The sequence below is a fragment of the Mustela lutreola genome, chromosome X (genome assembly GCF_030435805.1).
Source record: "Mustela lutreola isolate mMusLut2 chromosome X, mMusLut2.pri, whole genome shotgun sequence".
NCBI classification, from domain to species: domain Eukaryota; kingdom Metazoa; phylum Chordata; class Mammalia; order Carnivora; family Mustelidae; genus Mustela; species Mustela lutreola.
The window spans coordinates 80,500,924-80,516,262 of record NC_081308.1 but is presented as its reverse complement, the minus strand read 5'-3'; the positions used below and the strand labels follow the sequence as shown (position 1 = coordinate 80,516,262).

The 15,339-nt window shown below is 34.0% G+C and overlaps 1 protein-coding gene across 9 annotated transcripts in view; it reads right to left on the bottom strand.

Annotated features, from left to right (window-relative positions):
- The window catches only part of DIAPH2 (diaphanous related formin 2), a 1,001,991-nt gene that overhangs the window by 905,252 nt on the left and 81,400 nt on the right, over positions 1-15,339 (bottom strand). For 6 of the 9 annotated variants that reach the window (XM_059156886.1, XM_059156884.1, XM_059156888.1 and 3 more), the window contains one exon: positions 12,675-12,695. The exons of the other annotated variants lie outside the window; for them this stretch is intronic. In XM_059156886.1, coding sequence (XP_059012869.1) covers positions 12,675-12,695 — 21 coding nt within the window. The remainder of the gene's footprint in view (positions 1-12,674; positions 12,696-15,339) is intronic. 9 annotated transcript variants of the gene reach the window in all.

Sequence of the window (15,339 nt, the reverse complement as noted above, 5' to 3'; positions counted from 1 at the left end):
ACTGAATAAAAGCTGATAGAGTGGGCATCCTTGTCTTATTCAATATGTTAGAGGAAAGTCTTCCTTTTCACCATTAAGTATGAAATTAGCTGTGGACCTGTCATATAGAGTCTTTATTATGTTAAGGTACTTCCCTATATACCCATTTTGGTATGAGTTTTTTTATCATAAATGGATGTTAAATGCTTTGATCATGTGATTTTTATCCTTCACTTTGTTAATTCGGTATATCACACATTGGTTTGAGGATGATGAATCATCTTTCCATCCCTGAAATAAATACCACTTGATCATAGTATATTATCTTTTTGATGTATTGTTGAATTTTGTTTGCTAGTATTCGGTTGAGGATTTTTCCATCTATGTTCATTGGGGATACTGGACTGTAATTTTCTTTCTTTATGGTATCCTTTTGAGTGGTTTTGGTAACTGGATATTGCTAGCCTCATTAAAATTAGTTAGGAAGCTTTCCCTTCTCTTCAATTCTATGGAAGAGCTTGAGAAGGATAGGTATTAAATCTTCTTTACATGTTTGGAAGAACTCACCTATGAAGCCACCTGGTCCTAGACTTCTTTGTTCGCAGGTTTTTGATTACTGATTCAATCTCCTTGCTAGTAATTGATCTATTCAGATTTTCTATTTCTTTATAAGTCAGTTTCTAGAAGACTGTACATTGCATTTCTTCTAGGTTATCTAGTTTGTTTACATATAATTGTTCATGATAGTTTCCTATGATCCATTGTATTTCTGTAGTATCAGCTATAACAACTTTCATTTCTGATTTTATTTATTGAAGTCCTTTCTTTTTCAATGGGTGAATCATTCTAAATATTGGCCAATTTAGTTTATCTTTTCAAAGAACCAGCTATTAGTTTCATTGATCTAATTGCTCTATTTTCATTTTAGTCATTATTTCATTAATTTACACTCTGATTTTGTTTTTTTTTTAATTTTTTATTAACATATAATGTATTATTAGCCCCAGAGGTACAGGTCTGTGAATCTCCAGGTTTACATTTTACAGCACTCACCATAGCACATACCTTCCCTAAAGTCCATAACCCAAACACCTTTTCCATACCTCCCTACCCCCCAGAATTCCTCAGTTTGTTTTGTGTACACTCTGATTTTTTTCTATTTCGTTCTTTCTAGTAACACTGTTCTTTCTCTAGTTCTTTTATATGGAAAGTCAGATTTTATATGGATTTTATATGGAAAGTTGAGATTTTCTTGTTTTTTGAGGTACAACAGTATCTCTAGGAACTTTCCTCTTAGAAACGCTTTTTGCTGAATCCCAAAGTAAGTTGTATTTTTATTTTCATTTGTCACCAAGGTATTTTTTTTTCTCCTTTGAATTCTTTTATTTACCCACTGGTTGTTCAGTAGAATACTGTTTAATCTACGTATTTTTGTGATTTTTTCCAGTCTTCTTCTTGTAATTGATCTCTAAACTTCATACTATCATGGTGGTCAATAAAGACAGTTGATATATTTCAATCTTATTAAATTTATTTAGATGTGTTTTATGGCCTAACTTAAGATCCATCCAGGAGAATTTTCCATGTGCATTAAAAAAAAATGTATATTCTGTTTTTGGATCAAACATTCTGTTTATATCTATTAAGCTCATCTGTCTGTCAATAAGGCCAATACTTCCTTATCAATTTTCTGTCTAGATGATCTATCTGTTCACATAAATAGGGTATTAATATCCCTACTATCATTGTATTGCTGCCAATTTCTCCCTTTGTTAATATCTCCTTTACATATTTAGGTGATCCTATGTTGGGTACATAAATATTTACAAATATCATATCCTTTTGTGTGATTGATTCCTTAATCATTACGTAGTGCTCTTCTTTGTATTTTACTGCAGTCTCTGTTTTAAAGTTTATTTTGCCTAAAAAAAGTACAGCTACTCCAGTTTTCTTTCCGTTTCCACTTGCCTGAAACATCGTTTCCCATCCCTTCACTTTCACCTGTGTAAGTCTTTGTATTTGAAGTGAGTCTCCTGTAGGCAAGATACAGATGGGTCTTATATTTTTATCCATTCAGCCATTCTACGTCTTTCTATTGGAGAATGTAGATCATTTACATTTAAAGTTATTATTGATAAGTACACACTTACTGCTATTTTGTTCACTGTTTCTGGTTCTCTTCCCTTATGGTTTGATTACTTTCTTTAGTGTTATGCTTAGATTCCTTTTTTATGTACTTCTGTGTATCTCCTCTAGATATTTACTTTGTGGTTAGAATGAGAGCCACTTATAAAAGCCCATATATGTAACAGTCTATTTTAAGATGACAGAAACATACGTTTTAATGCATTCTAAAACTCTACATGTTTTTAAAATATTTTATTTATTTGACAGAGAGAGAGAGATCACAAGTAGGAAGAAAGGCAGGCAGAGAGAGGGCAGAAAGCAAGCTCCCCACTGAGCAGAGAGCCTGATGCGGCCTCAATCCCAGGAAACTGAGATCATGACCTGAGCGGAAGGCAGAGGCCCAACCCACTGAGCTACCCAGGCACCCTAAAACTCTACATTTTTAATCCGCCCCTCCCCATTTTATGTTTCTCACGTCACATTTTACATCTTTTTTGTTTTGTGTATCCGTAATTTATTACTATAGTTCTACCAGTTATTTTTACTTTTGTCTTTCAACCTCCATACTAATTTTATAAGGGACTAATATACTAACTTTACTATATATTTACCTTTGTCAATGAGATTTGTACTTTCATATGTTTTCTTATTAGTAATTCATGCCCTTTCCTTCCAATTTACAGAAGTCTCTTTAACATTTCTTATAAAGCTGGTTTGGTGGTTAAAACCTTTAGGTTTTGCATAGATAATCTAAATTGTAACACTTTGTCAGACACGGTATTACTTGGTTGGAAATTCTTCCCTTTCAGCACTTTGAATATACCATTCCACTCCCTTGTGGACTGCAAGAAAAATGTTCTGCTACTCTCAGGGGATTTCTCTTATATTAGACAATTTGTTTTTCTCTTGCTTTAAGATTCTCTCTTTAACTTTTGGCATTTTAATTGTACTGTCCCTTCGCATGGATCTATCTAGTTTCTTATTTGGAACACTAAGGTTCCTGGATCTGAATGCCTGTTTTCTCCTCCAGTTAGGGATATTTGCAGTCATTATTTATTCAAAAAAGTTTTCTGCCCTTTCTCTCTCTTCTCCTCCTGGGACCGCATAACGCAAATGATATTCCACTTGATGTTGTTCTACTGGTCCAGTAAGCTATCTTTGCTTTTTAAAATTATTTATTTTATTTTTGCTATTCTGTTTGAATTAGTTCCACTCTGTCTTCTAGATCACTGGTCCTTTCTTCTGCTTCATCTAGTCTGCTGTTGAACCCCTCCAGTGTATTTTTCAGTTTAGCTATTATATTCTTCAGCCCTGTGACTTCTGTTTGGTACTTTCTTATATATTGTGTCTGTTGGTTAAAGTTCTCATGGTGTTCATCTCAACTTCTCCCAAGTTTGATGAGCATCTTTATGCCCTTTACTTTGATGTTTTAGTAAGTTTTTGTTCCAATTCCCTTTAATAACAATATTCCCTCAATTAATAGCAACAAAGTAGAGAACATACAGTAGCTAATCAAATAGTTTCAAGATGTGTGTGCATAACAATATCCCTCCAAAATAATTTTTTCCCAAGAAGTTTCAAATTTACTTAAAAAATGGGAAAAAATATTGGCTAACATGTCACTTTTCTTACTCAACATCATCATCAGTAATATTTGCCTATGAAATTGCTTTACATGTAGAAAAATGTGAATCTCACACCTCAGTCTACATACCTAGATTAGCATCATGGCAAGAATTTTGGTATGAGGCAGTAGGTAAAAATGGTTGGCTCCTGTCTAGGAATAAATTTTTCCTAAACTAGCTATTCAGATGTATGACCTTTTCTATGAACTCTTCATCAGGTAAGTTACTCATTACCTTTCATTAAGACTTTTTTTCCTAAGGTTTTATCTGTTCTCTTACTTGCAGCAGTCTTCCAGTCTTGAGGAGGTCCCCATATAAGAGATTAATCCAATCTTTAAACCTTGCCATAGTTCTTGGTTGTTTACTGAACCTTTGTGGTTGTCTCAGTAGCCTGATTTATTCTTAATAGGTCTCAGTGCTGAGGATGCGCCAGTACCTGTCAGCATTCCAGAAGTGATCTCAGTCAGCACCTAGAATCAGACTACCTGGTATCCAGACCATCAGATAGCAGCTTTTAAAGTGTATAAATAATATACAGTCCTCTAGGACCATAATCATAAGCTCTGCTGACCTCCAGACCAGGCAATTTGGAGGTGTCCCCTAGGGTAACAGTTGCAAAAGCCCGGGCTTGAGAGGCATGTATACGCACTTTTCTGGGAGGTACCAGTGAGCTATAGTGAGGCTAAAGGAGAGTGGAAAGATGGCTTCCCCCAGACTTTGTTCCCTGAGAGCAGTTCCACAGCCTGTAGACATGTGGCAAACCTAAAGTCTGACCCTCAAACTAAAGCTCCAACACAAGTAAATAGGACTTTTTCACAGAATGACTCATGGTGTGTTTCAGTCTGCTGTGTTTTGAAGGAGCTTTCTGCTAGTTTTTATGTCTTTTTCTGAGGGAACTGTTCTTTTTGTAGCTTTCGATGTGGTACATGGGAAGAGACTGAGTTCAGGATCTTCTTATACTGCCATATTGTACTGTCCCCTCAATCACTATAGGCATTTAAAATGTCATATCAAGCATCATATTTTAAATGTATTATTTTATTTTATTTTTAAAGATTTTATTTATTTGACAGACAGAGATCACAAGTAGTCAGAGAGGCAGGCAGAGAGAGAGGAGGAAAGCAGGCTCCCTGCTGAGCAGAGAGCCTGATGCAAGGCTCGATCCCAGGACCCTAAGATCATGACCTGAGCCGAAGGCAGAGGCTTAACCCACTTAGCCACCCAGGTGCCCCGAAATATATTATTTTACCTGACTATATACACAAAGAAATGTCATCAACAGAAATTTCTACCATGATTGCAATTAAAATACACAGAAAATAAATTTGCAGTGCAGAATCCTAAAAGAAAAGTTTATGTTCTTGTTTCCAGTATCAGGATATATTATAAAATATAACCACCACATACTCACAAATATTAATGTAATCAACTTACAAAATGTATGTCTAAACATAAAGTCAATATTCACACTTAGATATTTCCAAGTGCCCAAGGCATAATGACTTACTAATATTTTATAATCTATGTTATCTTAGTATTCCTTAAACAAATTTAATCTGACATGATGAGATAATATAATTTGTGACAATGCAGTAGAAGGGAAGGGATTGATGAAAACTGTTCTAAAAATGAATGGAGATTTTAATAATAAACTTTTCAAAACATATATGGATATCCCTATTCAAAATAAGTATAAGACACAAGCTGGCTTGCAGTGTTAAAACATAAGGAAATGGGAAAATAGCTATTCACTGAACATAACAATGATTATGAAATTAGAAGAGACTTAAATTGAAACTTTAATAGTGCTCATGCTATTCTGAAAAGATTGCTTATAATATACCATCATTAAACAGTCTCAGGTCTTATTTTCATCTGATTACCAAATGAGTTTTTCTACTTTATATACACTAGTTAAAAATAATTGCATTGATTATTTTTACTCCGATTGAATTGATTTTTAACAAAATCGTCACCCCCATTAAACTAAATGTTTTATAGTGGCAACTTCCCTAAGATTTCTAAGTCCATAAGAAAAATAAATCAAATTGGAGTATAAAAAAGCCACGTTTTTTATCATGAAGCAGCTACTTCAAACTCCAATAATTAATGTTTTGTCTCCCCCTTCTGGACTATACTATTATTTTTAAAAACCCACAAAGATTTTATCTTTCTCATAGGATACATTCAAATAATCAGCCTGACACAAGTACAACATTACATGAAGTAATCATTAAGACACTATTCAACTAGTAAACAAAATTTCAATTTAATAATTCAATAGCAACTTAAAAGCTAGCCCCCAAGTACATACTGTCAGGGTTAGTGGTATTTTATGGATATTATGATTACTAGGAATTCTAGTATTAGGAATTATAGTAAGGAATACATCAAAAGCATTATGAATATTTTACTTTGAGCCTGACCATAAGTTTGTACTTTAACAGGAACTTTCATTCAGTACCTTCCTCACTAGCATGAGGAAACAAATTTATTTGGCTCTATTTTGTGAAAAAGGTCTTACAATATTCATTCAGTCAGGGCCTCCATGCCCCAATTCAGGCAAACAAAGATACAACTGTTCCTAACCTTCACCTATGATGAGGTTGTCCTTTTGATTCAGATTATTCAGAAACATCCCAAAAGGTACAAAAGTAACATATTAATTATGTAAAATGGCTTATCTGGTAAGCAATACTACAAGCCACTAAAATGATTAGCTCTATTCTATCTGGGTACATTGAGTCACCTAGAAGTATGCTTTAACTGCCTAATACAGTTATTGAGGCTTCAGTTTATAAACAGGTAAATGTTGTTAGGATGATAAACATATGTTCAGCAGCAAAGTGCAGAGGGTACATTTAAAATAGTAAAAGCAGGAGTTTAAAACTATGAACCAAATTATAAAATTCTACTCTTAGTTCTACAAGTGCTAAAGAAATGTTCCTGTGTGTTGATAATTTTATTCCTGTTTTTGTGATCTTACTAGTTTCTCCTTAACATATCTAACTGAACTCATCATTTTTTACTCCAAATAGTCTTGCTCCTAATTTCTCTATGATCTCAAATTACTACCATTTCAGTCACCCATGCTTAAAATTTCAGTCATTATTGTTGCAAATATCTTCTCTGCCCTTTTCAATCATTTGCTGAAACCAATTAATTTTACTTCCACAATCACTCATCTATACTCTCCATTTAGTTCCTCTTAACCATTCTCCAGTTAAGGGTTCTATTATTTAAACTACTACAACAACCCCCAACTTCATCTCCCTGACCTAGTTTCTAATCTCTCTTATTTATACTGCTCAATTAATCTTCCCCAAATACAGCTCAGATTTTGCCATTCCATTGCTCAAAACTTTTCAGGATCCCTCTCTATTAAAGTGTAACTCTTTAGCATATCTCTCCTAAAATGACCTTAACCTACCTTTCCAAATGAGCAACCCACTACTACCCTTAACCTATGTTTTTAGTGACTTTAACTAGCTCTTGTGGTTGGTCATTAAATATGCTCATACCTCCCCTTATTGAACCCCACTCCAACCACACTAGCCTCTTCACTATTCTTCACATACTGAATGCACTCTCCTGCCTCTAAGCCATGACACTCTATGTTCTCTCTGCCTGTAAAGTTCTTCCCTAAATATTTACATAGCTCTCCCCAATTTCATTAATGTCTCTGCTCATTTGTCATTGCACAGAGAGGTCACCTATCTAAAATGGCACATCCCAGGGCGCCTAGGTGGCTCAGTGGGTTGAGCCGCTGCCTTCGGCTTGGGTCATGATCTCAGGGTTCTAGGATCGAGTCCCGCATTGGGCTCTCTGCTCAGCAGGGAGCCTGCTTCCTTGTCTCTCTCTCTGCCTGCCTCTCTGTCTACTTGTGATTTCTCTCTGTCGAATAGATAAATTAAATCTTTGAAGGGAAAAAGAAAAAAATAAATAAATAAAATAAAATAAAATGGCACATCCCTGATCACTCTCAACTTTCTCATTTTACTTTTTTTTTTTTCCCACGGCACTTAACCACCACTTGCCATTAAATCTGATGTATCATTGTCTGTCTCCCAGCTAGAATGTAAGTAAGCTCCATGAGGAATATATCTGTATGGTTCATCATTCAAGCACCTGGCATGTAATAGGAGTCCAGTAACTTTTCGTTAAAAAGAAAAAAATGAAACTGAGGTTACAGAGGTTAACAAGATCACAGGGAATGAATGAGTGGTGAATCATGGGTTCAAATTCAGGTCTTTCTCATCCCTAAACAGACACTGTTGCATAAACACCCTACTATTGCCCTAAGCACTCAACTATTTATGTTACTAAATTTACTAATATTTAACATTATAAGCTCTGGTCATTATAATTCTGTTTTCCAATTATCATACATAATCATGTCATTCTTACTTTTTTTTCCCCACAGAATAGTGATTTTTCCACCTGTGGGTAAATTATTCCTGGCTTACAATGAAATCACATCCATCATTTTAGCCATTTTCTGTATCTTGTCAATATTATATTGAGACCACACATGAGTTTATTTTTTTCTAAAAGCCCAATAATAATCTATACTACATAGCACATAGCTTCCAATAAACAGCAAAGCATTCTCCTTTTTCCATCTAACTGAATCATTCTTAATCCAGATCTAACTCAACATTCTTGATCCAGAATGAATCCTATCAAATAGCACACATCTTGAATACTTACCAAAACAAAAAAGGCTGCTCATAGTTTTATCTCATTTTACCATGTAATCTTCATGTTTTTATGTTCTTCATACCAAGTATTTAATAGAACTGAATACATTTAGCAAAAAAATGGAATTTAGGCCTACTACTTGCAAGCTTCTTTGCACATTAAATGCATTAAATATAAACATAAACTTCAAAATCTCCCTGAATTTAGTATTTTTATCCTCTTGTTTAGATGGGGAGACTGGGGATCAGAGAGGTTAAGTAATCATCTAAGGACACACAGCTATATAGCATATAGCAGAGCAGAAATCTGAACCCAGGTCTATCTACCTCTAAACCCATGACCTCTATGGAAATTTACATCCCTTCATAAGCTCTATATTGTTGACATAAAAAGACAGACCCACTGGGTGACAGTATTATTCAAGGATATACATTACTATAAACTAAAATAATCTAGGAGTATTATAACAGAAGCCCTTAACAAACACATAATAGAAAGTATAAGATAAAGCAGAAAGTGATTCTTTAAGAAAGTTAAAAATGAAGTGATACATAAGCACTTTATTTATACGTTCATATAAATTACTAGGTAGAAATTGAGGGGAATGACTCAGGGATGGCAATCAGGACAGGCTTCAGGGAGGGCTATAAAGAATGGGCAGAATGGTGACCAAAAAAAAAAAAAAAAAAAAAATTCTATGCCAAAAAGAGATCCTAGAATGAACAAAGTCAGAAGAAAGACTGCATGAGGCTGAGGGGGTGGTTATGTTCAGGTAACAACAGGCAGTTTTCCAGTCTGATTTTTAAAGCAAATTTATAAAGGAAAATAATGAAAAGTAAGGTTGACAGTAGTTAAAGACTGGGAGGGCTTCAATTCATTTCTGCTTCTAATCAACATTAGAGAGGCAAAAGAAAAGATAGGGTCATACAGACTTAGTTTATTACATATTCCATTTTTCTAATTTCAACCTGGTTTTTATATGACTTATTTTTGACCAACATATATAATATCTAGGCAACTATAATAATTAAAGTGGTTATTTCTACAATGCATTCTCTCTGGAACACTTTTATGAAATTCTTATCTGCCATTTTTATCAATGAACACACACTTCTCATCTTTTGAAGACTAATGAGACCATGAAAAATAAGCCCTTTTGTACCTGACTTTCCATCAGAGTGATTTTAATGACTGTTTTCTCACTCCTCACTCTAGTCTCAAAAAACAACAAAGAAAAATCTTCCCCCTGAAGACACCCCTCCCACCTAAACTCTAGAACTAATCCCTCATTTCCTCTAGAACCTGATACCCATAGTTACCTCCCTTTATCACAGGCTATGTGATGCAAATTCCAGTGTGAGAAGCAGATCATTGATAAAACATTGGTGTAAAACAGTTTATACTGAAGATCAATCATAATATCCATCTAATTACATTGTCTTTCAAAAACACTCTCAGACAAGATGAAACTTTTCCATGAACCATATATAGCCCGTTAGCCTGCCACTTGTACCTATATGGCCAAATGTTTACCTCTCTCTTACATTAGACCTAGTATTTTATGTAAATGAGCTACTGGGGAAGAAAGACATGTAATGATTTATTATTATAATACGTTCAATATTATACTAGGGCTATATGGTGGTGTTATGGAAAGGAAGGAGTTATCTAAGACAAATTCTCCTCTAAGATTGACATGATGCTTAATCCTGATGGATATTTAGGAGCTTTCTAGGCACCTTAAAGAAGAAAAGGGCATTCTAGCTCAAAGAAAGAGAATGTGCTTGATTTAGATAGAGGTACTTAAAAGAGTAGGATGTTAAGGAATTGTCAAGTGTTCCTGTACAATTAGAGGACAGGCACATGTAAGAATGGAGATGGAGATGAAATTAGAAAAAGGAGCAGGGAAGAGATTGCAAAGGGCAATAGGAAGCCATTTGAAAGTTTTAAGCGGGGAAATCAGCATGATCTGTTTAACAGTGTAGAACATGCATGGCCAGGGTGAGAGAGTGGATACCAGGAGACTACTTAGGGGGCTACGGCAATTACAGATGTGTTTAATGATGACTCTAAACTAAAGAAGCAACAGTATGAGTAATCAGGGGACAGAGTTGAGTGTTATCTAAGAGAAATGAGAAGAGAACTTCAGAATATGGAGAAATCATACTATTTGACCAGCTCTGGCAAAAGCCATGCAGAAACCAGGCTAGCTTCAGCTCACATTAAAATAAGCTCAAGATTCCCTTATAGGTCAAAACCCTATTTAACCCCACCCTCCCACATCTAGCCCCAGTTTAGTACAGGTCCTCTCTGATTCACACAAAAGTCTCCTAGGTAGCCCTGGAAACAAATCTCTCTTCATCCTAATCCATTACTCCTCTAGTATGCTCTTCAGCCTACCTCCTGAGGATCTCCTGTGGTGATTGATAAATATGCAGATATCTTGGCCCTATCCTAGACCCCATGAGAGACAAAACTCGCATTTTTATAGACTTTCTAACTTGAGAACCATTGGCCTAATCCAGCCTACCTATACTAGTATCAAATTTGGGGTTGTTCTTTTTTTTTTTTTAAGGATTTTTATTTATTTATTTATTGGACAGAGAGAGACCACAAGGAGGCAGAGAGGCAGGCAGAGAGAGAAGAAGCAGGCTCCCTGCTGAGCAGAGAGCCAGATTTTTTTTGGGGGGGGGGTGTTAAACTCTGTTTTCTTCAAGTTACTTTCCTGTTCAAACTAACTTCTACTCTTCTAACTGGACTTCCAAGATCCTCTTTCAATTTGATTTTTCAAGCTTTCCAATATACACTCTTTGTTCCAACAACAATCAACCTCATCTCTTGCTTGCCTTTTCTCAGCCCCCTACCCACACAGTTTGGATCTTTCTGTAGGCCTTTGGATTGAGTATTATTTTCACAATCTTAAAGCTTCTTTGTTGTCTCATCTCCCTTATCAAATCCCAGCCATCAAAATTAAGGATTCTTAAAAGCCCAGTTTAAGTCCAAAAACTTGCATAGAGTTCTCTCTAATTACTCTAAGCCTACTTCTCTCTCCTGCTTATGAATTCCTAAAACACAATCAGCATGCACAACTTAAGGACTGATTCTTTCCTCATATATTAGTACTGTAAGATCTTATCCTATTTTCCAGTCATCAATGAACCTAACACTGTCCTTGGCACATAATAAGCACTAAAGAAATACTTGCTGATGTTTGAAATTATCCCCAAAAGATTGATGGCTTTTTGTCCATGGATGTCACATAAATTAAAAGAGGGGAAAAAAAAGACTAACTCAACTTTTAAAAGCAAAACAAGTATTATACACATTCACTATTCTGAATACTGTGGTATTTAATAATGTTAAAGGTAGTATTTTCTTCCCTGTTCTCTAAATACAGACTGTTTAGTCATGAAGACAAGGTATTCACAAATACGTCTCAATTACACAGGCCTCAGGTCATGATCCCAACGTCCTGGGATCAAGCCCAGCACCGGACTCTGCAGTCAGCGCAATGTCTGCTTAGGTTTCTTTCTCTCCCTCTCCCTCTGCCCCTTCTTCCACTAATGTACTCTCTCTCTAAAATAAATAATCTTTAAAAAAACTATCTAAAATACATAATCTTAAAAAAAATCTCTAAAAGGCAGCAAAAGAAAGAACCTTAAAAAATAATGTACACCAATCACTTCAATTTATCAATTTAATATCTGAACCTCAAAGAAATTACAGGACTTGTCCAAAGTCATACAGCCAATTAGTACCATCTAACAAAGACAAAGACCTAGATCTCGTGACTGCACTTCAAAGGCTGTTTTCATTAAACTATGTGCTCAATGACACTAAAATCCAAGTAAGATACATTAATAAGAATCACTGCCAATATAAACCAACCTATTAGAGTCTCTCCCTGCCATCGTAAGACACTGAGGTAAAAACATCCAATTTCATCAGAATCATAGGAACTGAATCATAAAATCATAAACACAGGTACAACTCCAAAAAAATAAGTTAAACTTTCAAAAACAAAATATACAAGCATATTCCAATTCTAAACATTTCGAAAAACCACAGGAAAAATAGTTACCATAGCTAAATATACATCAACTGATCTTAATCATCTTGCTACTTTGGTAGAATATACTCCAAAAGCAAAACCAAACATATAAAAAATAATATAAGCAAAATCACTCAATTCCCAAAAGCACAAATTCATACCTAAGGGTAAAACACATCTTTTGTACTCACCATAACTTTACTTCCAACTATCTGCATGCAGTGGTCAACGGAGAGTGGTTATGGTGTAAAAAAAAAGAACAGCAACAGTATTAGTACTCTGAAGTTTTCAAAGAAGTTAAGTGTTTAGTAAATTAGTAAATAGCTAAACCTATGTATACTTTCAACACTTTAGATCTAGAGGCTAAACAAATATACCAGTATTAATTTCTAGCATATTCAAAACATGTAAAGTCTGCAGAATAAGAATTATCAAATAAAAGAGTATTACTGTTTGAGGATTTTTTTTTTTTAATGTACTGTCATGGGCTTATATACTATGATCTAAATCTTAAGTACTGTAAAATTAAGTGTAACCAGGCATCAGATATTTTATCAGCCTCACAGACACTCAAAAAAATTAGTAGAAAACTGAATTTTTTCCAATGTTTTTCTTTCCTCATTATAACAAATACAATATTAAGAATGAAATAAGGCATCTTAGAATATAAATGGTGCATTTAAAGTCATATACATTATGAATTACAAGTTGAAAACTGGAATATTTTACATTATTATTTTAAGGTTTTTAATAGTTTTATATTGTACTTGAAAACTATAAAGAAGATAGCTTGCTTGTGATTCTAGTTTTCTAGGTTATCCTACCATTTGTATTATAAGATGAGTTAATATAATATAACATGAAGACAAAGAAGCAGTTATATGTATAAACATGCATATATTCACAGGGAGGAAACAGTTCAAAACCTAAAACTTTGATTGAGCTTTCCTAATAGTAAGAGATAACAGAATTTGAGAAGCTGAATTGTGTTTAAGAAAGCAAGAAGTGAAATCACAGTTCTAAGATAATGTAATGCCAAAACCCAATTATAAATCAAATTGTTCTTATTAAATTCTTGCAGTTAAATATCAAGCAATGTCCAAAAAAGAATTAATGCAGTTAGTTAGATAATAACTGACAGCCATTATTATCAGTATGTGTTCTATTTTCCAGTTAGTACTTTTTTTTCCAGCTAGTACTTTAAAAAGGAAAAGAAAATACTGAAATGCCAGGAAGAATCCTAAATTAAACAGGATACAAGACACAAAAAGATATTGACAGTTGCCAAGCAAATTATTTCAGAGGAATCCATGAATCTCCAAACAGAGAAGCAGCTTTCTTAAATATTGATTCAACAGACTATTTGTAGGCAGTGATTATTTAGTTGAATAAAAGGCTCTTTGGTGCCATTAACAGTCTTCTGAATTGAAAGATATGCTATCGACCTAAATTATTTCTCAACCAAAAAGACAGAGGTCTTATTTGTCCCTTGTTTATTTAGCACAGACATGAGACTAAAACAAGAACACAAGCCTGTCTTAATTAAGGCAGTTCTATACTCAGTGAAACAACCAAAATATAGCCCATTATTAATTCATTATGATTGCAAAATGATTCCATTTAGCTAAAACTCATACAATGAACAGATTAGATTGGCCAAGGGAAGCTAAAAGGAACAGGTCTGGTCATGTTTGAATTCAGTTGTTTCACCTGAGAAAAGAAAATATCTGCTGATGTCAAAAGCAAAACTGTAATATATGTATACACAGAGAAAGACATACTCTAACTTTCAACTGCTTATTACAGGGGACAATCTAAAAACTTTATAGATGTATTTGTTGTCACTATTTTAAATTATTTCCTATTGAGATTTTTTAAAATCAATGATACCTATCAATGTGTCATTTGTCTTAAAAACGTTAACTTTACATATTTTAAAATCTCAACCTCAAAGATTGTGATCTAAGTTAGAAATAAACTAGTTTCATAATATTCTAATAAAGACATTGGCTTTTGGCAAACCATTAGGATTTCAGTGACTAATTTATCCTCATGAATGTCTATATAGGCTGTTAAGCTAGAACATATATGATCTGCTAAATCACTGATACACTGTGCCTCTTTGAGGATTATGAATGGATATGACAATGTCTGCAATATTAACAAATCTTGGTTTTCCATTACTCAAAATATATCCCGATGTTTTGAAAATATAAATTCTTACAGATTATTTGTGGCCAAATTATTCACATGTACCAACTACTATAGGTCAGATCCATAACCACACTTGCTGTAATGAGCAAATGACTCTTCTCCACTCCCTTATTTAAAACTCATTCATCACTGACAGAGTTATTCAAGCCACTTTTTCCTTTAATGTTCACACAATTTAATATTCTCTATTATGGAACTTCAACAAGAAAAAACTAAGCAATAGTTTTTCATCATTATCTTTAAATTTCCTATATATTTTTATTCCATGATTATTTTAGCCAAGTTAATTATATAACAAAAGACTTGTCTGTTTTAAAAAAAGGTTTTGAGCAAATACCTACATATCAGTTTCATCCTGCTTTATTGTCTTTACCCAGGAACCCAGAAGAATGATGGACATTTTCTCTTGAGTTCATATTTTGTTTTCAATTCTATGCAAAATGACTAATACAGGTGTTAAAGGGAGAAATGTACAACTTACGTTTAAACAAACTATACTTCTCATATGTTTTATACGTGACTATAAAACATTATCCATCAGGAACACTAGCTCTTAACTTTGTTTTTACTTCAAGATTAAAGTTTTGACTACTTATAAAGCATTTTCATAAAGTGATACAATCATTATCCACTTTAAATGAA